We start from the raw sequence: 25,446 nt of genomic DNA, 5'->3' as shown, positions 1-25,446 counted from the left end.
CTGAAGGGTGTCACTTGTCTCGTGGGGGTGCATGTGGGGTGTGGATTTCCAAAGGAGGAGGCACTTACAACTGCATTTCGCTATCGATGCACACAGCTGTAGAATCTACTCTAAACTCTTGAGAATTCACCCAAGATCTAACCTCAAGTCTTTTTTGGCCAAGCAAGACCTTCTTCCCCTTCGGTCAACTCCAAGAAACTTCCCACTCACTCCTCCTTGCTAACAAAGCCTCTCCGCAGGAAAAACAAAAACAAAAAAGATCCCCTCAACCCACACTCCTCTCCTGCACCCAGTCCGCACCCCCTCACCTCAGATCTCCCTACCTCACCTTCTCCCACGACGCCGGAGCCTGAGATTTAACCCCTTACGGAGAGAACGGGGAAGACTAAAGACAGAGCACCAATTGCGTCTAGCGATTCTGTTCCCCGAGGAAACGAGAGCTTTAGAACGAAAGTACCAGCCCCTTCTCGAGAGGACTGACCGAACTGTCCCCTGCTTGTTTGTAGAAAAATCACTAAAACTGCCTGGTCTGCCGCCACGCGCCACGCCTCTCTCGCGGGTGTAAGAGTGAGCAGGGCTTCACTCCCGGCCTGAGCAGGACTTCACTCCCGGCCTGAGCAGGACTAGTTCAGAGAAGCCTCCACGGGACTACGACGTGTAAGGTATTGTAGCCGCTGCCAGAAATATCGATGAGCCCTTACTTGGAAATTCTTTCTAGAGCAAATAAAATGAGAGGGTTTCTCCCCCAAGAGTTAGTGGCGTCCTCCTATCTTCTGGTCCTTGCTGGCAAAGCACCATAACCACAACCCACGTCCTGACCGGAGGAGTGGGCGGGGTGGAGGGCTCGGTGTTCTGCCCATTGTGCCTGGCGCGCGAGATGCTGGTGCATCCGGACCTGCAGAGTCCCGGCACCCAGCGGCAGCCGAGTGGAGGCGGAGGAGATGGCGTCCCAGCCGCCACCTCCTCCGAAACCGTGGGAGACCCGCCGAATTCCGGGGGCCGGGCCGGGCCCAGGACCCGGCTCCACTTTCCAGTGAGTGTGAGATACTATAGACCGCGAGTGTGGTGGGCCGGAGCGGAGACTTGGCAGGAGGCGGTTGAGGCCGTTGTTGGGGCGAGGTTACCCCTCCCCCTCAACCAGCCCCCAATCTTGTGGGGGTAGAGGTGGGGCCGGAGCGGGGAGGCTACGAGGGGAATTTCGATATCTGACAGCAGTTTGTGACCCCACTTCTCTCGGTAGCGAAGTTCTCCAGGGAGCTCCTGGGTACCTCTGGGTCACGCTGCTTGGAATAAAGGGGGCGGCTTTCTGCCTCTTTCTGTTTGCAGAACACCTTGACCGTACCGCTCGATCCCCGGTAAAGCGTTAGACTTTTGATCTTTAGTGTACGGGAGTTTGTCCAGTTCTAGCTCGACGGGGAACAAAGTCTCTCTAAAGTTTTCAACAATCTGTCGAGGAGCTGGCGAAAGCCCAAAAGGTCTCTTTTACGCGTCTGGAACCTAAACCGCATACACTTAGCGTTCTTTTCTAGCATAACTCAGCAATGCTTCGGGCAGAGATTTTGAGAAGCAACTTTAAAGCGGGAATCTGAATCTGAGGCCTGTGAATGGCCTTTGTGTGCAAAATAGTGTGTTGTTTTTCTAAGGCCTGTGTTTGTTTTTAATCCTTATTAAACGTAAATACGACTCAAAAATAATAAAAGTTTCACAGCCTTTTGTGTTTTGTGTTGGGTGTATCTAGACATCTTAATTCAGTTGAAGAGACTCAGTGTCACATCACCTAACACAAAATCCCCAATGCACTGGAATGTGCTGTGTTCCAAAATCTTGTAATCTTTTATTTAAATGCTAAGATGCTTGAACACAACAGCTACTTAATTTAATAATGATAGATATTTAACAAGTAATAAGTTTTAATTATGCTGTTAAGCTGGGGTGACACTTTCTACTACTGTTTTTATGAGTTATTTGACTTGTTAAAAATATTTGGACTTCTCTTTGGAAGAGAGGTTTTATTCTTGCATCTGTTAAAGTTCTATTTATGTAAAACTAACTATTTTCCATTTTTTTCATTGTTTTTTTTAAACACAGACCGGTAGAGAGTAAGATAATAAATACTTGTGTATTCACTCCCAGTTATAAGAAATAATAAGATTTTGCCGGATTTGCCTCAGATTTTTTAAAAAATAAAAATCACTCAAACAGATAAACCCTCCCATTCTTTTTACCTGCAGTAACTACTGTCCCTATTTGGTGTTTAGTTTTTATACTTTATTTTAATAATAGTTTATATACTTTAATAGTTTTTATACTTTATTTTAAAATTTAGTACTTAGGTTTGTATGTACGATAGATGGATAAATTCAAACTGTATTATTTTGCAAACTATTTCCACTAAATTTTTTTTTGAGATTATCTTGTTCATACATAGAGCTGTTGTTCATTTTAATTGCTGTAGGATAAACTATTTGCCCTGTTGTATGTAGTAGCGTATTAGTTATTACATATTAAAAACTGCTGTAGTGAACATTCTTGTGCCTTTCTCTTTGTCCATATTTCTAAGAGATTTTTCTGATGTGTTTCTGGGAATGGAATTGCTTGGTAGAAGGGTATGCTTATCTTCAAGTGCTGGCTATTGCCCCACAGTGGTTATATACCAATTTTTACTTTTCACTAGAGGATTATCTGTTTTTCTGCATTCTTTCCAGCACTTGATACTATGAAGGTGTAAAAAATAACTTTTCCTTCCACCTTTTTAAGTTCTTCTGGGTGGGCTAATAATCCAATTAACAGAAACAGATTAACAGGAAAAAATATCTAAAATTTTTTATGGATGTACATGTGGAGGTGTCGAAAAATATGAGACCTAAAGACACATTGGATAATTGAGGGGTTTATGCCATTTTGGACTAAGAAGGGATTGGGGAGGGTGATTTGAATCTTTTAAAGGGGAGGAAGGCAATTCACATGGAAATGGAAAAGCAAGTGTTGTCTGCTGGGCCATCTTTAGCAAGGCCATACTGAGAGGACTTAGAACTTGTAGGCCTTGCTAGATTCCTCCCTGTCTCACACATTAGTTTATACTAAACTATAGCTATCTATGATATCTCCCTTCTTGGAGCAGGTCCACAGTCTAAATTCCTTCTAGGCATTTATGGGGAAGGTTAAAGATTCTGAGTCTTTTGTTCCTTAACAGCTTAATCAATATCCCAAAAGGAACATTTTGGGGTGGCAAAATTTTGGTCTCCCTCGGTGATGGTATTTTTTAGTACTGTATTTGCCAGTCTAATGGATGTGAATTATTTCATCTTTAATTTGCACTTTTCTCATTAGTAATAAGATTGAGCATCTTTTTGAATGTTTATTATGCCATTTGAGTTTTCCTGTTGATATCTTTGCCCACTTTTCTATTGGTATTATCTTTGCTTATCAGTTTGTATGAGTACTTTGTTGTTCATATTAATCCTGTTTTCTTTGTATGTTTTTAATATCTTTCAGTCCGTGGCTTGTCTGTTTATATTCATGTTCATTTTTGTTGTACAGATGCTTTTAATTTTAATGTGGTCAATATTTTTATATTTTGTTGTTTGTACTTTTTGTATCTTGGTTAAGAAATCCTTTCTCCTCATATGAGGGAAAACTTCTCTATTTTAAATGTTCTGCTTTTCACATTCATATCTTAATTCACCTGAAACTGACTTTATTGTACAAAATCAGTGCGAAATAGGCAATTAATTTTTTCCATGTTGATAAACTAATTGTCTCAGTACCATTTATTTGTCTATTCCATACTAGTATACAGAGCCATCTATATAGCATATTAAATTTTCCTAAATATATGGTTCTGTTTGGGGACTTTTTGATATGTTCTATTGGTCTGTCTATTCTTATGCTAGCATCACACTGTCTTTATAATAACTTTTGATACCTGGTATGTCAAGAGCCTCCACACATTACTATTCTTCAAAATTGCCTTTGTTACATTTAGCCTTTATTAAAAGACTGGAATTTTTATTGGAACTTTATATTTTATTGGAAATTTTATTTAATGATCAAGTAAGTCCATCTACAAATATTGTACAAGGTACAATTGGAGAAAATTTTGACATTTTTTGCCTTAAATAATGTTTGGTAATTATCTCCATAAAGTCCTTTTCTATCTTTTATGATTGTGTGTGTGTGTGTGTGTGTGTGTGTGTGTGTGTGTTATATCCAGTATAATTCAAACTTAATTTGTTCTTGTGGTTTGGTTGCAGTTCTCTCGTGTTCCATTTTGACAATCTTATCATTTACAAATAAGCCAGCATAGATACCCAACATCCTTATATTGGTCCTTTCATTAGAATACTTCTCATGTCTCACAAGTATGTTTGCTTTTTTGTTTTCGATAGGTTTCCTATTGAACTTCTAGCTCTCTACCTTGCTCAGATTTTTATTATGAAGGAGTATTAAATTTTATGAATGACTTTTCTGCATCTATTGAGGTCATACTTATTTTCTAATATGAAAATGTGGTTTATTGTATCAACTTTCTAATATTGAATCATGCTTGCATTTCTGGGTGAACTTGCTTAATTGTGATTATTTTGTAAAATACAATGCTGAATTCTGCTATTTTCAGATCCTTGCATATATATTCCTAAATGATTTACTCTGCTCTGGATTATTAAGACATTTATTGTTTAGTTAACCAGAAGTATAGAGATCTGTTAATATTGTCATCAAAAGATCTACATTTTTCCTGGCTTCTTTTTTTTCTTTTTTTTTTTTTTTTCTGTCAGCTTTCTAACAGTTTCAGCCATCTCTATCTTATTTTTACTCTTTCTAAAGAAATCTCTTTCTCCTTCTAGCTACTTTCAAAATTTTCTGCTTTTGGATTTTCAGCAGTTATACTTTGTTGAGCCTCGCTTTGGTTTTCTTTGTGTTATTTTGGGTGGGATTCAGAGACCGAATCTGACTTGATTTCTTTCATTAATTTCAGAAAAGTCTCAGCCACTATCTCTTTAAGTATTACTTCTGCCCATCTTTTCTCTCCTTTGACTCAAATTACATATATTCACTGTACAACATATCTGACACTGTTTTTTGTGTGTATCTTTTTGTTACTCATGCTTCATTCTGGGTATTTTCTTCTGAACTCTCTTGTAGTTCACTGATATTTTCCTTTCAGTGTGCCTAATCTCGTATATTAGCAGTCATTGAGTTTCACATATTTATTTTTTTAGTTTTAGAATTTCTGTTTAGTTCCGCTTTATAATTTCTATTCTGTGCTGAAAACTCTCAATCTTGTCTTTTTTTCTTGAATATATTGATCATAGTTGTTTAAAGTCTTTGCCTAATAACTCCCTTATCTATATCCCTGATGGATCTCTGTATTTTCTGATGTTGCTCTTTCTTTTTTTAACATGTAGTTTTGTTATCATATAGGCCCAGTTATTTTTTAATGAGAGCTGGACATCATATATAGAGAATTTAAGATGATTTGAGGCTGAGGGTGGTACTTTCCTCCAGAGAGTTTTACTTTTGACAGACACTTTGGGCCACTAGCAATCTAGGGTCATTTGAATGAAGACTTGAGCTGATTTTAAACTGTGGTTTTAGTTCCTACCGGGGCTAGTCTATTTTCTGTAAATCTTCTAACCCTTACTTCTAGCATATTTCTCTTTCAGGTCCTAGTCTGAAGTGTGAGGGTTTACCTTGGCCCTCCTCTTTGGGGGTTCTGAAATCTAGTTTTTGTCTCTTTTGCCCAAGGAGTTTATTAAAAGTTCTTCTCAGCTTCTCATTCTGTCAGCCAACTCTTCCAGGATTGGCCCTTGCCCCTTGAGAAACATTTCAAAATGGGTTCTTTGGGTTTTCTCTTTTTCCTGGATCTTGGCTCCATAATTCCTCAGTGCCTTGTTCTCTCATGCTTTAAACAGATAATTTTATATTTTTTCTAGCTTTTCTAGTTGTATCAGTGCAAGGGTTAGTCTCATTACCTGAAATGCCACTGCTCAAGGTGGAATTCTCCAAGTTCTATTTTTCCACTCTGTACCTTAGTGTATAACAACTAATTTTTTCTTTCCTCGTAGTTGCAAGATAATCCCTGCAGTTGTAGGCATTGTCTAAGATTTGTAATGAAATTCTTTTCACATTCACATGTTTTTATTTCATGTCCATTTTTATTTCACAGATGTTATTGCTTCATTATCTTTTTGACCATTTTAAACATATTTAGAATCTTTGTCTAGAGTCATATATATATGTAGATATATATATATAGATATATATATATATAGTTTTTCCTTGAGTGAGTTTTCATTCTCATTGTTGATTTTTGTTAGTTTGATTTCTTTGTGGGTTTTTTTTTTTTCATACGTGTAGCATTTTTGAAATGTTCATTTTGAGTAGGAATTTTTGAGTTCTGTTTTCTCTCCTTTCCTTTCATCTACATTTACCTCTATCTGTCTGGTAGGTTTCCTGTTGCCGCTACCTGCCCCCCTCAGTACTTATCTCCCTGTAAGAATCAGGTATAAAAATGGTATCTTATATTAAGGATATCAGAGATTAAGTCAGGGAGTTAACTTGTTTCATTTTTCTGGGCTTGAGGCCTTATCAGAGTCCTCTCCCATTCTTAGTTCTGTAACTTTTTAAAAATCCTAAACTGTTCTCAGCATATTTTGTAATCTCTTTTTAAGAGCAAAAGTGGTACATCCCAGCTCTCAACCTCAAGCAATGAAATAGTTTCATTTGAGTGGAGCACTTTTAGTTTTTGTTATTGCCCGGAAGCCTAAGTCCTGACTGTCACTGCCTGCTTCTAGACCCAGAATTGAGTTGGTCCATACTGTCCTCATCATTTTACATTTTTGTTAAGTTTCTGTTCCATACATTTAGATATGCCTATTCTTTGTTTTATCTATTATTACTCCTACTTTAGAGCTAGCTGCTTTATTACAACCTGAATATACTACTACAATATGTTTGCTGATTCTTTTTAAAGTTTTGTTTCATCTTTTATAATAAAATATAAAGTAAACAATATCACTCATAAATGATTCTTGCCAAACATGTTAACCTGATTCTAATCAAATCTTTAGATGCAATCTTTAATTGAACTGGAAATATAAATGATAGAGATACATTTAAACAACATTTTAGGGAAACAGATCCAGAATGCAGGGCATTCTAGAAAACTGGCTGGACTCTTTCAAAAGTCAAGGACATTTTTTAAAAATGGATTATTTTAGTTTATCAGATAAGGAGACAAATAACCAAATGCGATGTATGGGCCTTTATTGAATTTTTCATTAAAAAAAATAAAATAAAAGACATTTTGACCCTTACCACTCACTGAGAAAAAGGCAAGTTACCTAATCTTTTAAATGAGCAAAGTATGTGAGTGGACATTTCTCCACAGAAGATCTGAAACTGGCCAATAGCACATGAAAAGATACTCAACATCATCAAACATCAGGAAAATACAAATCAAAACCACAGTGAGATACCGGTTCACATCCACTAGAATGGATGTAATCAAAAATGGATGTAATCAAAAACAAGTGTTGGCAAAGACGTGGAGAAATTTGAATCTTCATTCACTGCTGGTAGGAATGTAAAATGGTGCAGTTGCTTTGGAAAACAATCTGACAGTTCTACAGAAGGTTAAACATAGAGTTACCATATGACCCAGCAATTCCACACGTGGATATATACACCCAAGAGATAGGAAAGTATATGTCCCCAAAAAACTTGTACATAAATGTTCATAACAACATTAGTCATAATAGCCAAAAAAATGGAAACAACCCAAATGTCCATCGAGTGATATATGGATAAATATAATTCAGCAATAAAAAGGAATGAAGTGCTTATACCTGCTGAGGTTGACAAATCAGTACTCTGGCTTCTTGTTTCAGCTCTCATAATGTAAACAGGGATCCTTTTCACAATCTATTTAGTGCCACATTTTTCACATTTTTGTTGGTGATTTTGCTCTTTTAAAATGGCCTCTAAGCATAGTGCTGAAGTGCTGTCTAGTGTTCCCAGGAGCAGTGATTCCATATTTGCTAATTCATTGATGTTTGCAGCAACTTCATAGACTATAACAATAATTGACAATATATGAAATGTCCAGAATAGACAAACTTATAGAGACAAAGTAGATTAGTGGTTGCCTAGGATTGGAGGTAGACCAGGAAATGGGGAGTGACTTCTAATGAGTATGGGATGAGTATGAGATTTCTTTTGGGGATGATGAAAATGTTCTGGAATTACATATGGTGATAATTATACACCTCTGTGAATATATAAAAAAATTAAATTTTGAACTTTAAATGGGTGAATTTTATGGTACATGAACTTTATCTCAATAAAGCTGTTTAAATAAAGACATTCCAGGGTAATGGATATAAATATCAATAGGATAATAGATATGGAATTGTTAATTTTCAAAAATGGAAAAATGGTATTGTGGTTGTGTATGAAATATCATCATTCTTAGGAAATGCATGGTAGGGTATTTAGGAGTAATATATCAAGTCTACAGGTTAATTTCAAATAGTTCAAGAATTTTTAAAAGACTAGAAAGGGAAAAAGAAAGCAAATGCGATAATAGCAGTTGTTGATTCTAAATAGAACATGTATGGATATTTATTTTGCTTTTCTTTCAGGTATTTTTTCTACTTGAAATTTTTCAAAATTAAAAGTTGATGGGGAACACTTTTTGCCCATTCAGCACTGAGAACACATCTTTCGTTATTTTAAGTTATAGGCCCATTTAATTCTTATTTTGCTGGTTGTAACAGAAAGCAGGATTATACATGCACACTAAATATACTAGTGTATGCCATAAATAGCATTAAAACAAGAGAAGAGGAAGAGGAAACTTTTTTCTTATTAAATGTTTACATTTAATTCTCTGTAATTTTTAAAGTAATATATTCATTGCAATTTATGAAACAACATAAAACTAAGAAAAAGTAATCTCTATAATAGTCTGTGTAAAATATGTATATTAAATATTCACTAATGAGAGACTCCAGCATAGTATTTGTATCAGTACCTATTATATAGTAAGCACAATAGTAGGTAATGAAGAAATGAGGAAAACTGAATCTTTGAGGAGCTCACCTGTAGAAGAAGCAGACATGTAAACATGATACTGTACAAAGTATAGACAAAGAATTGTGGGAAGGACTTCTGATGATGGCAAAATAAGTAATTAAAAACAAAGAAAAACCGTACTGGGGACAAGTAGCAAAGCTAAGCAGAATATAAAAATATCTGCTTGCAGACATTATAGAGCAAATAAGATAAAAGATTTATGGAGCCCAGATCCAAGAAAGAAGGACATTTACAAAGGTGAGCAAGTAAATTTCCCATATAAGCTTCTGCTTATTCCAGAAAAAGCAGCTAAGATGATGAGAAGCTAGTTGAATAGAACTTTTGACAAACTCTTAAAGCGTGATTGGAATTCAGAGGTCCTTTAAGAAGAGGTGCTGATAAATTACCTAAACTTTGCATTAAGACTCTGAAAAGATATATCTGGATATGAGGGTATAAAAGAAGTAGATAGGCCCTTACAGAAACAGAAGCCTAGTTTCAAATCATCTCGGTTTCTGATATTAGATTAAAGATGTCATGGATTGATAGTAGCCTTAGCAGCCTTCATGTCCTAGGCGCAAAACCTTAATCATCAAAGGTGTTAAGAATTGAAAAAGAAGAAATAAACCTGTCAACATTCACATACAATATGATTGCAAATCCTTAAAATTCTAGAAAATCCAAAAGAAGAATCCAAAACAAGGTTACTGAGTACAAGGACCATACTTTTTTTAATCAATTGTTTCTTCATAACAGCAACAAAGTGAAATTTTTAGAAAGACACCATTTACAAAAACATCAAAAATTTAAAAAAAACTAATATGTAAGAATAAATCTAAAGACCTCCATATAGTGAACTATAAAACATTATTAAGACTTAATAAAGTTATTTTTAAAACCATTTTTCAGAAAAATCTTTAAAATACCTAAGTAAATGGAATATATATATTGTATTTGTGGGTTTAAACTCTCTATTATAAAGATGTTGATTACCTCAAATTAACCTGCATACTCAGTGTAATACAAAACAGAATCTCAGGGTTTTGGGGGAAGAAGAGGGTTCTAGAACTTTAAGCTCTGATTCTAAAATGAATATGGAAATTCAAAGAGTAAAATAGTCATGACACTCTTGAAGACAAAGAACATTGTGAGAGGACTTGTTTTATTGGATATTAAGATCTATTATAAAACTATAGTAATTATGATAGTTTCACTTAGGTGCAAAGATGGACAAATATCTAGCAACCAACACTGAGAAAATAGACAAGTGTCTTAAAAAGAAACTATAGGTTGAAGATAGTACTAATAATGCCAGCATAAGTAAACAAGAAAATAGTTAAGACAAAATTACCAATTTTGTCTTAAGACTGAAATTCTAAGCACTGGATGTTAGAAGCTATTCCTTACTCTTAACACATCTTCAGTAGAATCTATCATAACCGTAGATGTAAGAGGTGTTTAATAGTTAATTTGAATTGAGTCTATTGTGTGTTTAAGTTACTACTTTGAATCTTTTTTGGTTTTAGATCTGCTGATTTGGGTCCTACTTTATTGACAAGACCTGGACAACCAACACTTACCAGAGTGCCTCCACCTATTCTTCCAAGGCCATCACAGCAGACAGGAAGTAGCAATGTGAACACTTTCAGACCTGCTTACAGCTCATTTTCATCAGGATATGGTGCCTATGGAAATTCGTTTTATGGAAGCTATAGCCCTTATAGTTATGGATATAATGGGTTAAGCTATAACCGCCTCCGTGTAGATGATCTTCCACCTAGTAGATTTGTTCAGCAAGCTGAAGAAAGCAGCAGAGGTGCATTTCAGTCCATTGAAAGTATCGTGCATGCATTTGCCTCTGTCAGTATGATGATGGATGCTACCTTTTCAGCTGTCTATAACAGTTTTAGGGCTGTGTTGGATGTAGCGAATCATTTTTCCCGATTAAAAATACACTTCACAAAGGTTTTTTCAGCTTTTGCATTAGTTAGGACTATAAGGTATCTTTACAGACGGTTACAGTGGATGATAGGCTTAAGAAGAGGCTCTGAGAATGAGGACCTATGGGCAGAAAGTGAAAGAACTGTGGCTTGCCTTAGTGCCGAGGATAGAGCAGCTAACTCAGCAAAATCTTGGCCGATATTCTTATTCTTTGCTGTTATCCTTGGTGGTCCTTACCTCATCTGGAAACTGCTATCTACCTACAGTGATGAAATATCAGGTAAGAGTAAGAGAATGGATTCAGAAACCACATAACAAATTTCAAGAATAGATTTGTTAAATTAGCATTCTTTATATGTATTTGTATTTAATATTTTGGTCCAGTTATATTTTTAGTTAAAGCTTCAAAACTGGAAGAGGAATATATAGCAACAACAGGCTTATTGATTTATTCATTGTTCATTCAGTATAACAGTACGCATTTTCAAACTACTGTTTACAGAGTACTGAACTTGATGCTGTGGAAGATATAAAGATGCATAGAACATAATCCCCCTATCTTTCTAAAACTTATTGGTGGGGAGATGGGTAAGACATATACAGGTAATTGTAAAGAAGCAGAAAGAGTATGGTAAGGAATATGACAGCTGGGGAGAGATAGAAGGTTTATTGAGCTTTTTTTTTTTACATGCAAGACACTGCTAGGAATTTTGTGTGTTTTATCTCATTTAATTCTTAAAACAACCCTAAGAGATAGGAATTTTCTTGATTTTACAAAGAACAAAACAGAGAAGTCACTCACCCAAGGTCATGTTTTTAATAAGGCGGAACCAGAAACAAAACTGGGCCCATTTAAGCTCCTTCTCTATCAAGTGGCACAGTGCTATCGCAATTTAGAAAAGTGGAGTTAATTTTGTTTTTCGGCTCTTGGTATTCAGGAAGAAGTTAAGTTAGATTTTTGAAGGTCAGGTAACATTTCATCAGTTCGGTAGGGGAAATAAAAGACCAAGTAGATGGAACAGCCTGAACAGAAGTACATAGAACTATGAGATTTGTTCAACAGCTGTGCTATAGTACAGAATAAAAGGATAATAAATACTAGCCTGAGAAATTAGATTGAAGGCTAATAGTGGAAGGTCTTAACCTTCATTTGGTAAGGAAAGGATAGTTTTTTGTTTTTTGTGGTTTGTTTTTTTTTTAAGCAGGTTTATGACACATATAAACTGTTCTAAAGAGGTCAGTCTGTCTCAAGTGTTTTGGATAGGTCAGTGTAGGTTAAAACAGGTTGAAATTGGTAAGATTCATAAAGAATATTGGGTCATGTTTATCTTTGTATCCTGAAAGCTAACAACCTGCTTGGCACATAGAAAGTGCTTAATAAATATTTATTAATTTGGGGACATCAGTTATGATGCTTTGTGTTTAACTGGATAAGCAATAATGATGTACTGAACTAGGGTGTGTGGAAAGCAAAATAGATAAAATAGATTCAACAGATTTAGTTACTGGCTAGATATGTATAAAGGGAAAGGAGGAATCAAAATGCCCTAGATCCTTAAATCTGAGTTATTAGAGAAATAATGTTTTATTTAGTAAATATTGTTTGAGGCCTACTATGTACCAGACACAGTTCTAGGAGCTAGGGATATAGCAGTGAATAAAACATTGAAAATCCCTGCCCATATGATTCTACTCAGGAGAGACAGCAATAAGCAATTAAATAAAATATATACAGTTGACCCATGAACAACACAGGTTTGAATTTTAGGATCCACTTATGTGCAGATTTTTTTTTTAATAAATATAGTTGGCCGTTCATATCTGCAGGTTTCACATCCACAGATTCAGTTAACCACAGATTGAAAACAGTATTTTCACACTCCCAACCACAGCTAGAAGAATACTATTATTTTTCATTCACAGTCGATTGATGAATCTGCAGATGTGAAGGGCTGACTATAGAGTCAAAAACTATACATGGATTTTGTACTGTGCAGGGGTTGGCGCTCTTCACCCTCATGTTCAAGGGTCAACTGTAGTAAGTCAGAAGGTACAAAGCGCCATAGGAAAATAACAAAAGCAAGGAAGAGTGTTGCAGAGTCAAAGGTAGGAAGTGGGGTTATAGTGCTGCACCAGTCAGGGAAGGCCTCCCTGAAGAATATAAGAGAGTAAGGCCTGCAGCTATTCAAGGGAAGTATTTGATGCATAGGAAACAGCAAAAGTGTAAAGGTATTTAGGTGATAGTGTGCCTGGCATGTCACATGAACAGCAAAGAAGCCTGTGTGAATGAAGGAAGAGTACAGTGTTTGGGGGGCCTTGTGCAACTATAGAGGAAATTCTCATATTTCAAAGTCCATTGAACTGTGCAGTTGAGAAGCTTCCACTTACTCTTCATTTGGAAGTGATTAATCTCTAATGTAATGACATGGTAAAATGTAAATCACAAAAGAAGAACTTCGAATTCTATTCTCTAGTCTCATGGACGAATATGCTCAATTAAAACCACAAGTTCAGTGAACTGATATCAGAATTTGTCAGTACTCTCTGTGAAAAAATGTTCAAAGATGAAATACCTAAAATCTCATTATGAATGAGCATTAACAGATAAACATTTGCAGTTGATATCAATGGTAGAAAACATTGCCTTTAAACTCCAATTAAGGGAAATATTATCCTACCCCCCAAATAGTCAATTATTCTTAGTAGTAGACCTATATTATTTTTAAAAATTATTACATTTTGAATTTTGTTAAAAAATTTATGGAAAAGTTGTTTTCTATCTTTGTTATATAAATAACTATACAATATCTTCAATTTGCCTCATGACTTGCAAAGTCTAAAATATTTACTATCTTACCCTTTATAGAAAAAAGTTTGCCCACCCCTGGCTTAAAGTAGGGGAGCTAGAATTTTGAGCTTGAAGAAAAGGAAAAAGTTCATAATAGATATCCTAGTGAATATATCGTTGATTTTACATATTGTTAATTATGGAATTTGCTTTGGGGAGTGACTTTTCTCTGCCAATAAATTCATGCAGTTTGCAAACCACAGCCAGTGAAATATCTATATTTTCTCTCTGTAAATTTTACTAACCTGATTTTCATTTTTAATTTGGTTTATAGACAACACCAACTGGGCAAGTGGTGAGGATGACCATGTAGTTGCTAGAGCAGAATATGATTTTACTGCTGTATCTGAAGAAGAAATTTCTTTCCGTGCTGGTGATATGTTGAATTTAGCTCTCAAAGGTAATAAAACATGAATAAATTGGAATTATCTGTGAATTTTTAGAATTTGTAAATGTAGTATTAAAAACTGTAACAAAGAATATTGCTCATTGTTAGTTAAGTCAGAAGTAGTTACTAGGATCTCTTCTGTTTGTATTTAGAACTTCCAAATCTGGAGAGTGGGGGAGAAATGTCCCAGCAGAGTTGTTCAGTAATATTTCAATGGGATAAGGAAAGATTTTATTTATGTAATGTCTTCTAAACTCTAAACACTTGAATTCCAAACTGTTAATCCCACACAAAAACATCAGGTAAACACTAAATTTAACACATCTAACAAACCAAAGAAATTATCTGTTGTCATTTAAGTATCCCTTTTGGTCTTTGATTGCTGGGGCTGGTATTACTTTGTTTTTTACTTGAATAGTGTTCACTTTAGAAATTCCATCGTGATTATTTTAGGAATTCTGGTCATGAAATATAAAAGAACCTCAGCATGAAATTTATACATATCTCAGGTTTACCTTTGGACCAGGTCACTAATAGTTTTTGATGGCTCCAGGCAAAATGGATTTTTTTTTTCCCCCAGCTTTCCCTAGTAACAATCAGAATTTCTGCGGATTTACCAAAAAAAAAAAAAGATCTTTTGTGTGTTTGTAGAGATTCAGGTTTGCTATGAAAAGTCACATTTTGTTGGTAAAGATACTAGTAACAATAATAACCATTAATACTTACTATGTACAAGGCAGTTTACATATTTCATTTAACTCTCCTTATGTTATGAAGTAGGTCCTGTTACTATCTTGTCCCTGTTTTAGGCATGAGAAAACTAAGAATTCTGAGTAAATTGTTTAGTATCACAAAACTGAGACGTAGTGGAGCTGGACTATGAACCTAGGTTTATCTGACTTCGGAACCTGTACTTTTAACTACTTTGGCTGTTTTTCATGTGATCCACTAATGGCAGCGTTAGCCTTTAATTGGTTTTAGTCACTCTCTACCTAAGGAAAAAATACCTTCAATGTTCAAATTGTTAATGTGTAAATAAGTGACTATTTTACATCAAATTGGCTAAATTTCTGCCCCTCATCCCCTCATACACAAAACCTAGGCTTCTGGCTATTCTTGTGTTATTTCTAGTGGAAATAGCATCTTATTGTTTTGGATTTAAAAAGAATAATTTCTTTTTAAGATTTATTGTTAGACACCAATATAGATAATTAGTTTTAATTAAATACATAATAAAGAAGATCAAGTGTGGTTTTTTCAATTACATTATAATAATTCAGAAAAAAAGTTATATCAGATTATTCTTCTAGTTATATTGCCTCTTAACATTGGCTTTGCTTCTTTGCTTGCTTCCAATTGCTAAAGTATGCATACTTAGAACAAAATCAGTCACAGACATGGTTAATTTGTTTCATTTTTGTATAGCATATTCAACATAAAAATGTCATATTGTGCCTAAATTATAATGTTGAACTAAAACTGTAACAGTTAAACCACTTTTAAAGGCATAGATAAAATAGATGGGAGAATACCAAAATACAAAATTGAATATGTTAAGTAATCTTTCCTACTTTAAGCTTAGATTCATGCCTTTAACTTTTTGTCAAATGGCTAGAGATAATGGAGGTCTTCATTTTTGCCCATCTTTGATTAAAATTAACATTCACTGTATTTAGGATTGTTCATCACAATCGCATAGAATGAATTTTATATTTTGGCCAAAAGTATATAAAGAAAGCTGGCTTATCTGAAGGTATATATTTATTTTCTATTATTACTCTTAATCCTATTGAGAAGGAATAAGAAATTAATTTTCTTAATTTCCAATTTAAAATATGAAATATGTTTGTTAGTTTTTAGCTTTTGGGAAAGCTGAATCTCCTTTTCCTGTGAATGGACCAATTGATATAAACTTTATGTTCTTCAAGGTTGAAAAAAATATCCAGCAAGTATAAAATAAAAAGTATAAAGTATAAAGAACCTAGAACTGTTAAGCCTGTCATCATTTGATTTTGAATATATGTATATATACTAAAATATATTTGTTTATATATTTTATTGTGTAAGTGTAACACAGATTGCACTTAACTAATTTTACTATGAATATTCTATGGAACCTCTAAAGTATGTTATAATTACAAAGCTATCTTTTCTTTCATCAGAACAACAGCCCAAAGTGCGTGGTTGGCTTCTGGCTAGTCTTGATGGTCAAACAACAGGACTTATACCTGCTAATTATGTCAAAATTCTTGGTAAAAGAAGAGGTAGAAAAACAGTGGAATCCAGTAAAATTTCCAAGCAGCAACAATCTTCGACCAACACAACACTAATTAAAGGAGCCACAGCTGCTGATTCTTTGGATGAACAGGAAGCTGCCTTTGAATCTGTTTTTGTTGAAAATAGTAAGATTCCAGTTGCACCTGATTCCACTGGAAAAAGTGGAGATAAACAAGACCTTTGATATCTTTCACGTTTGCGTACAGTTGAACTATACTTTTAAAAAATTCTTACAAAGAAATTATTCTGCAATCCAATGAACACATTTATTCATGGCTCATCCAGGTGTTTTGCTGCTAGAAATTATTAAAGTTGTACACTAGTATGTTGGTCTAATGACCTGGTTGCATTTTACATGTTATTAGACCACAAGGATGTTTGTTTCACCTAGATTTTAAGATTATGTTTACTGCTATTGTTTTCATCTTATTTAAAATCCTGTGTTTATTGAAGGAGGAAGATTGATGAACTATATAGAATACACTGTTGTTACAGTAGAGATCATTAATCTTTTTTAAAATTCTAGATGAATTGTCTTGGAATCCTCAGAAATTGAGTGATAACATACGAGAACAGGCAAAAAGGCTAATGTTTTTACAACTTTAAATTGAATAATAAAAGTTTTCTGATCTGTATTACATCCAGTCTTGGGTTTGCTTTAGGCAGTAATATGTTTTCACCCACCAACAACTGATAATATCTTTCATTGTATTTTTTAAAATTTATCTTGAAAAGGTCACTAGAAGCGTTGTAAAGGAGATGGTTTTAGAGTGATATTTACCCCTTAATTGTTTTTCCTGCTGGTAAAAAATGTAATCTTTCTTACAGATTATTTTCATTTCTTTTGAGGATCAAAAATTTTTTATACCTTTACAATAGGACTAGTTTTCATCCTGGACGAATCAGAATATATGAAAGATTTCATTTTCTCCAACTAAGACTCAAGTCCTTTGAGTTTGTGCTTAATTATAATCAGTTCTAGCAGTAATGACTTAAAATCTTTTCATAGATTCTTTGCTTCTAACTAGTATAATTTTTTAAAGTCCATATACAAGCTGTTCATTAAAAATACACATTTTTTTAGGTTTAGTTTTTACTACTTGAGACTAAATAAAATACTGAATTGCCATTGAGCATATGATAATGCTATTTGATTTGTTTTATGTTTAATAATGACTTTAAATGCAGTTAAATTTCAGTACACTGAGTATTTCCTCACAAAATTGGGAAATTTGTATACTTGCTGTGATCATACTACAAAATAATACTATCAGGGCTATAGGTGTACAAGAATACATTCACAGATACTGTTGAAAACTTGTCATTTGATATTGATTTAGTATTTTTCTGTTTTATAGACTTTCTATTCACCAAATAAGTAATTCTAGAACAGTTCAGACTAAAACAGATAGAAATGAAATATATACTCAGCATAGAACTTTACTAAAGGCTTCTGGGGAACCTCTCTTGAAATAACAGAATAATAAGTAACATATTTAAAATACAAATTTTGACTATGTGCAGAAAAAAGTAATAAGATAATAAAATTTACTTATCTTAAACCTACTTTTCTAACACCCAGGTATTACTTAGTCTTCGTGTTGAAATAAAGTTTCTTATGTGTTATTTTCTATTTTTGTTCTATAATTAGAGGTTCTGCTTTGTTTTGTTATAGAGTAACTTATGGAAATTTTGTTCTTGAAACATTTTTGATAAAACAAATTACTATATTTGGTGTTGAGACATCTGAATGGAATGCTGTAAGTGAAGTAGAGGTGAAATGTTGAGTCAGCACTAGTTAGGTTACGTAAGGTGAGTCTTTATGATAGAATTTGTAACTGTTATTAAAGATGTGTAGGGAGAAGAGTATAGCATAGAATGAATACAAAACAGCTTCACTTCTTTTTTTTTTTTTTTTTGGTTAAGTATGCTAAATTGTAATATTCATGATCTGACTGCTAACTATTTGTGTTTGAAAATTCCTTTTTTATTAAAATTCTAGAAAAGGAATTTAGGACTGGAATAAGAAATTTTATAACCTTTTTTATTATGCTAGTTTTAGTATAATTTTTTGGGATGAGATTAAATGTAATGTTCAAGGCTCCAATGTGTTATTTTTAGAAACTTATTTAAGGAGTACTATTTTATAGAAATTACTAACTAAAACCAAAATATTTTCAATTAAATAAAATAATAAGTCACAAGTTACAATAAACAGGTTTTCTTTACAGATTTTTTTCTTGTATCTTATCAGTTTAGAAAGGAAAAAGTAAGAGGACTATGTATTTTCTTGTTAACATTTTATTTAGATTCTTGATTTTATCTGTCAGTGTGTCATAATTATACATTTACTTGACTATAGCTGTCCTTTATCTTGTGTTTTCTTTAATGGAAAAAAGAACATAAATTGAATGCAGTTAAAATTTTATTTTTAATAGATTGTGAAGTTACTTTTACTGGACAAATAAAAGTACTTTAAACTTGATTGACTTTTTGAAGATAAACTGTTATCTCTTTTTTCAGGATTGGAATTGCTATAAAAAAAAAGTCTCTATTTTTCTTCATATCATCGTGTATATTAACTACTGCAAACCAGTGTATCTGTTTATTTCCTTGTGATTTAAAGAAAAATATTAGACTTAAATTTATATAAAAGTTATCTAGAAGGTAAGTTAAATAAAAATAAGACCACAAACCTAGGTTTTGGGAGACCTAGAGTCTAATCTGGACACTACCACTACTTACTATAAGATTTAACTCACATTATTTTTTAATTTCCTCATTGATAATGTTGGGGAAAACACTCTCATCTGCCTCATGAGAGTGTTTTTTAAAAATATAAAGCACAATCAAAAATAAGATGTTATGGTAGGTACATGTTTTGTAAAATTTTCCATGTATGTTTAACTTCTTACATCCTGTGAAAGTGTCACAAAGTATGTATCTCAGTCTAGAATTTCCAATTCATACACAAAATTAATTAAAAATTAAAATTAGTTTACTTGTATGTATGACTTTGCCAAATGTAGTTTTAAATTATTTTGCTGAATATCAAAACAGCTTAACTTAGAAAAACACAGTGGAATATTTATTCAGCACGAAAATTTGTTTTTGCAGCATTGTCTTGAAATGTCCTTTCATATTATATAGTTTTTATATTTATCTTGAGAGAATGAACTGTTTCATTTAAAGTCAGCTAACTTACAGATCATATGGGGTACTTACTATATTATGGCCCATGAACAGTTTTCCACATTAAAATAATGTTTAAATAATCTAAGTCTTAATGTTTCTGCTCATGTAAAATAAATGTTTTGTTTTAATTTTTAAGGATATCAGATGCTCAGACTTGAGTCAGTCATCAATCATACTTTTTATCAATGATACTAATGTCATTGACCTAGAAAGGCTACATTTTTGTACTGTTTTATTTTACTCTATTCATCTCCTGCCTATAAATCCATACTCCTCTTTCTTACTGTATTTAATATTTATCTTTCCAAGCCATCTTCCAAATTTGGGGTATATTTCCATGAAAAATTATATAATAATATTTCTTGTATAAGATTTAAATCTTATAAAATTGATATAGTATAAATTTCATTTTCTAACTTTCATAAAATATTAGATTTTTAAGACCTATTCATGTTACTATATATAACACACTTCTGACTGACACATGTTTATTGCATTCACATACCAGTAGTTTATCTTTTCCTCTAGTGATAGATACTTAAGTTGTTTCCAGCTGTTCTCACGTCTACAAATTTGTACATATCTTGCTATGAACCTGCCCTGTAGTTTCTGTGGTAGTATATATGTCCTAGAGTAGAATGACTGGGGTTTTGTATGTATACATATTTAATTTCAGTTAAGTAATGCTGGCCGCTTCCTAGGAATGGTTATCCCAGTTTACACATGCACCAGCAAGATATAAGGGTTTCATTTTCTCTAAAGTCTTTAGCAGCACTTAATATTTTCTGATTTTTGTTAATCTGATATGTGTAAAATGTATTTTGTCTTAATATGCATTATCTGATTACTAATGAGGCTGAGCATATGCTTTATAGACATTCTGGTTTTCTATTCTGTGGAAAATACTAGTAGTTTGCCCATTTTTCTGTTAGGTTTTTCTCTTACTGATTATAGCACAAGACATTTTTTATAGATTCTAGATGTTCGGATAGTGGAAATAACTTAGTCTGATTTGTTAAATTTGTCTTGATATCCTTCATGGAATGGACATCTTTAATTTTCTCCCTAATTGTTTGTGTTTTTTAGGTCTTGTTCTTCTGTCAGTTTTATAGTTTTACTATTTAGGTCTTTAATTTTAATTGGAATTATTTTTGGATATAGTATGAGGTATGAATCCAACTTTTTCTCCAGATAGGCATTAAGGGGAGAAGGTTAACAAAACCCCTTCTCTGTCTATGGGAAAATTATCTTGGGTTTACTTTTTCCTTAGCACAATTTTTTTAGGGAAATCTGCTGTTTAGATAAATATGGTAATATGATAAACAAGGTAAATATTTACTCAGCAAAATTTTTTAATTGTAAAATGAAAAGGCACAGGCTTTGAGACTTCTGAATAAGGTACGACTGGTAACTGATAGTAGTTTCTGTGGCACATGAGGCTTCTCTAAGAAGGATGCTTTCCTCTCTCCGTGCTATGTTTACTGTGCTGTACTATCCTGCCGAACTAAGTGACCTTGGTGCCAAATTATATCCTTTTGGTCTTGTGAGTGTGAATGTCTGCTGGGCATGCCGAGAAGGACTGTAGCAGTTTTTCTAACACCATCTGCTAAATATCCGTATTTTCCCCATTTTATTACATACCAATTTCCCATAAACATGAAACTGCTTGGGGCTGTTTTATTGATATATGTCAGTTCTTTTTCCTGTATAACACTTTAATTAATGTAACTTTATAGTATGTCTTAATATCTGCTAGGTGAATCTATTTTGTCCTTTATTAAAATTAGCTTTTTGTGAATTTATATTCTTCTGTATAAACTTTCATATCAACTTATCAGTTTCCCTAAAACAAGATGTTGAGATTTTGATTGGAATGGCATTAAATTTATAAGTTAATTTAGAGAGAATTAACATATTAACAATGTCAAATCATCTCATTCGTGAATACAATTTCTCCATTTATTTAGGATATCATATTTTTTTTGGCTAATTCCTAGGTTCTTTGTAATTTTTGTTGCCATTGAAAATGGTATTCTATTATTTCTGTTACAGAGGAATATATTGAACTTGGTATATTTATCTTGTATTTACAGCTTTGAAGAAATGCTTATTCTAATTTTTTTAGGAATCAAAATGTTATTTTAATCTGTTTTGGCTTGATGTAAATAGCTACAGTCAGTAACTGAAATAAACTTGCATTTTTAACCTTTAACTGGTTTCCTGCTCAAGATAGCATAGATTATACACATATTAGGAAGTTCACATAGAGCATTGTGAGTTAAACACCATTATTACCTTGCATCAAATTAGTTTTCTACTTCATAACAAGAAAAGAGGACTTTCCAAAAATGAGTCCTAGACCCTGAATAGACCACAAAATGAACCACAGATTTGGAATTAGTGTTAGCTTGATTGAGGAAAGTATTTGAATTTTATGGCCTTCTGATTCTTCCACCTTCAAAACTGTAGTTGGAGTTGAGAATTTTATTTCCTTTCAGCTCTAAAATTATTCTTCCAAACTTGCCAATCAGTTAACTCACTCTTCTCATGAAAAGCAGTAAGCGAAAAAGAGGAGGGAGGAAAAAGGCATCAGTTATTCTAGAGAAATACTTCCATGTGGAAACGTGAGGTAGGAATTATGTTAGATTGAACTGTATGATAGATTGCATTTATATTTTAAATTTGTCTCTATATTTGCTTATTTTTTGATCTTTGCTGTTTCTAAAAGGAATGTATTTAAAATCTCCAGTTGTTGATAGCTTCTTACTGTTTTATCAGTTATTTCATACTTATATCACCTTATTACAAGTTTTGTACTTATGCCTTCTGCTTTTTTTATAGATCAGATTTTCTTCTGTAGGTTTGAAAGCTATACATGCTATTCATGCTATTTTTATTCTTGTTGTGGTTATGTTTATTTTTTTCCACCGGTGTTTGAAATTCCCAATATTGGAGTCATAACAATACAAGAATGCTGGCACACTATCATCCTCCCTGCTTTCTTCTCCAGACAGTTCTCCCTATTGTCCCCCTACTTCTATTCATTCAGCAATGTTGGTATCACTTGAAGTTTTTATTCTAGATTGTTATGGTTAATTTTTTATTGTCAGTATTTTCCTAGTTGAACAAATAACTTTTCTGAAGTTATTTTTACTTCTTATTTTTACTTCTTATGTTTTATCTGTTCATTTACATTTTTAACTATCAAATTAATACAGTCGCATGGTTTTAAAAATACAAATTGTGATTTAAAAAACAAAGAAGTAAAGTAGTCCCCTGCCTCACACCAGAGACCCGATCCAAAAGGAACCACATTTAACTTTTTTGCTCTAATGTTTTTACCTTCTTGTTTCTAAATAATGCGCTCATCTGGCTTTTTCTCAACTTACCAATTTTAGAGGTTATCTATTAACCTCCTTTCTTCCCCTAACCCCATATAGTATTTGACTGCCCTGCACTACTATCCCACATTTCCTCTTACCCCATCTTCCCAGTATAATAATATTTTAACTCTGAGTCAAGTCAGTGAAAATGTTTGCATTACCATGTAAATATTGTTTCTCCCTATTCATTTCTTATATAACATTGTGGTTTTCTTGGCATTGATATTCCTTTTTTATTTGCCTAGTTTCTGTGTACTATATCTGGCTACAAGGAATGGTGCCTGATGCTTTCAAGTACTGAGTCTTTCAAGGGTTCTATAGTGTAAACAGTCTTAGTTGTCAGAATCCCCGTCTTTGTCATTTCATCCCCTCTACTAAGTCTATTTTATATTCTGACTTCTGAAAGTTTCATTGTTTTCTCTTTTATGCTTTGTCCTTATTGTTTAATGCTTCTTATTATTCTCATTCTAATTTTTGATTGTGAGGAGAAAGGAGATAAAAATGAATAATCAATCTCGTATTTAACTAGAAGCCAAGCTGGCTTTCTGCAACCAAGTGTGCTCTATTACCCTTGAGAGAGTTGTCAATTTTGTTGCCTAATGCGCTTCTTTCCAGAGACCTGATCCCAAAAGCAGCCACATTTAACTTTTTTGCTCTTCTGTTTTTACCTCTTTATTTCTAAATAATTTGCTCATCCGGCTTTTTCTTGACTTAACCAGTTTTAGAGGGTATCTATTAACTTCTCTGTCTTGAACTCAATTTGGCAGGCTTTTGGGTCACACCGAAACAACTCTTGTTGAGGTCACCAGTAAACACTAAGTAAACTACATTGCTATCCAGTGAACAGTCTCAGTATTAATTCTACTTGATCTTGGTGGCAGAGTTGATCACTCCCTCCTTCTTGAAAATCTTTTTTTCCCTTGGCTTCTAGGACAACATAATGGTCCTCCTTACATTATAGTCCTCCTTACAAAGGTCTTCCGTTTCCTTACAATATTATTGACTCCTTCTTTTCGCTCTTCATTGCTGATTTCTAATCCTTACTTGTGAATGACCCCAGGGTCCTCTATTGTATACTCACTTCCTTGATGTTCTCATCCATTCTGGTGACTTATAATACTATATGTTCTCAACTCCAGAATTTATATCTTTAGGCCTTACCTTTCATCTGAATTCCAAAATCAAATCTGCCACTTTGATATCTTCACTTGGTATCTGAAATTTAGTGTGCTTAAAAATCCTGACCTTCACTTCAAAACCTGTTTCTCCTCCATTTTCTTCCGTGTGCCAATCAATTGGAACTACATCTTTCCATTTGTTTAGGCCAAACACTTTGGAATCCTTCTTTATTTCTCCCTTTTACTCACATCTCACATATATTATTGTAATAGCCTCATGACTTGTCATTCTACCTCTGCCCTTACCTGACCAGACCTATAGTCAAAACAGGAAGAATATTAGTTTTGTTTGTTTGTTTTTTGTTTTTAATGTCATAACATTCCTCTGCTAAAAACCTGCCAGCGGCTTCCCATTTGACTCAGTAAAAACTCAAAGTCCATACAGTGGTCTACAAGTGGTTATGCCATCTGACCCCCCTCTACTCTTCACCCTCTACTCTCCTCACAGGAGTCACATTGACCTCCTTGCAGTTACTTAAATATTCCAGGCTTGCTTTCACCTAAGGACTCTCTGCACATAGTTTTTCTTGTGTCAGGACACCCTCTCTGAAAACATCGTTATGGCCCTGTTCTACACCTACAAGACTGAGCCTTACATGTTTACTAGTTCCCCAGTGATAATATTCACAATAACACACTCATGCTGAACTTATTAATGTGAATGAAAACTGAATTTGTAACCCAGCGCTATTTACATTTTTCAAGAGGTGCCTAGAGGTGCCTCTTGATAAAGACAATGCTTAACCCAAGATACTTTTGGTGTCCCTCAGATCGTACAATTTTCCCATTCTACCTAACCCAAGCAGCTATATACCACAGTGACTTGCATTGCCAACCATTTTATCCATATCCGAGTTTTCTTTCTCCTGTATTCCCCTTTCTTCTGGACTCAAGAGTTGGTCACCTAAGATCAGGCTTGGAAGATCTGGTTGCTAAGAGACAAGACGCTGGGAGGGTGGGGACGCTGCACTGCGACAAGCCTTAGAGTCAGTGCAAGAGGGGGCAGGGGAAGGCAAAGGCGAGGCGAGGCGGCCGCTTGCCGCAGCCGCTTGTTCGGCTCCCTCCCGCCCGGCAGGAGCTCGTCGCTCATTGGTTCTGCCTCTGTGGCGCTGGCCTGTGATTGGAGGGGCGTGTTGGGCCCGGCGGTCCTCCGCCCCC

General features: G+C 34.0%; 2 protein-coding genes across 6 annotated transcripts in view; one reads left to right on the top strand and one right to left on the bottom strand.

Moving 5' to 3' along the window:
* The window catches only part of PUS10 (pseudouridylate synthase 10), a 57,045-nt gene extending 56,305 nt beyond the window's left edge, over window positions 1-740 (bottom strand). For 2 of the 5 annotated variants that reach the window (XR_002781267.1, XM_011363915.2), the window contains exon 1: window positions 329-740. The gene's annotated coding sequence lies outside the window, so the exon portion shown is untranslated. Of the gene's footprint in view, window positions 1-308 lie in introns of all 5 variants that reach the window. The other 3 variants (XM_011363919.2, XM_011363916.2, XM_011363918.2) reach the window with 3 other exon arrangements.
* Window positions 741-871: 131 nt separating this feature from the next.
* Window positions 872-19,021, top strand: PEX13 (peroxisomal biogenesis factor 13). The gene is made up of 4 exons (XM_011363914.2): window positions 872-1,033; window positions 10,605-11,299; window positions 14,142-14,267; window positions 16,418-19,021. The coding sequence occupies exons 1-4, from the start codon at window positions 942-944 to the stop codon at window positions 16,714-16,716; spliced, it is 1,212 nt and encodes a 403-aa protein (XP_011362216.1). The 5' UTR covers window positions 872-941; the 3' UTR covers window positions 16,717-19,021.
* The last annotated feature ends 6,425 nt before the right edge of the window (window positions 19,022-25,446 follow it).

Source organism: Pteropus vampyrus, unplaced genomic scaffold, assembly GCF_000151845.1.
Source record: "Pteropus vampyrus isolate Shadow unplaced genomic scaffold, Pvam_2.0 Scaffold91, whole genome shotgun sequence".
Taxonomy (NCBI): Eukaryota; Metazoa; Chordata; class Mammalia; order Chiroptera; family Pteropodidae; genus Pteropus; species Pteropus vampyrus.
Note: the sequence above shows the minus strand (reverse complement) of the source record. Positions and strands in the feature narration are given on the sequence as shown.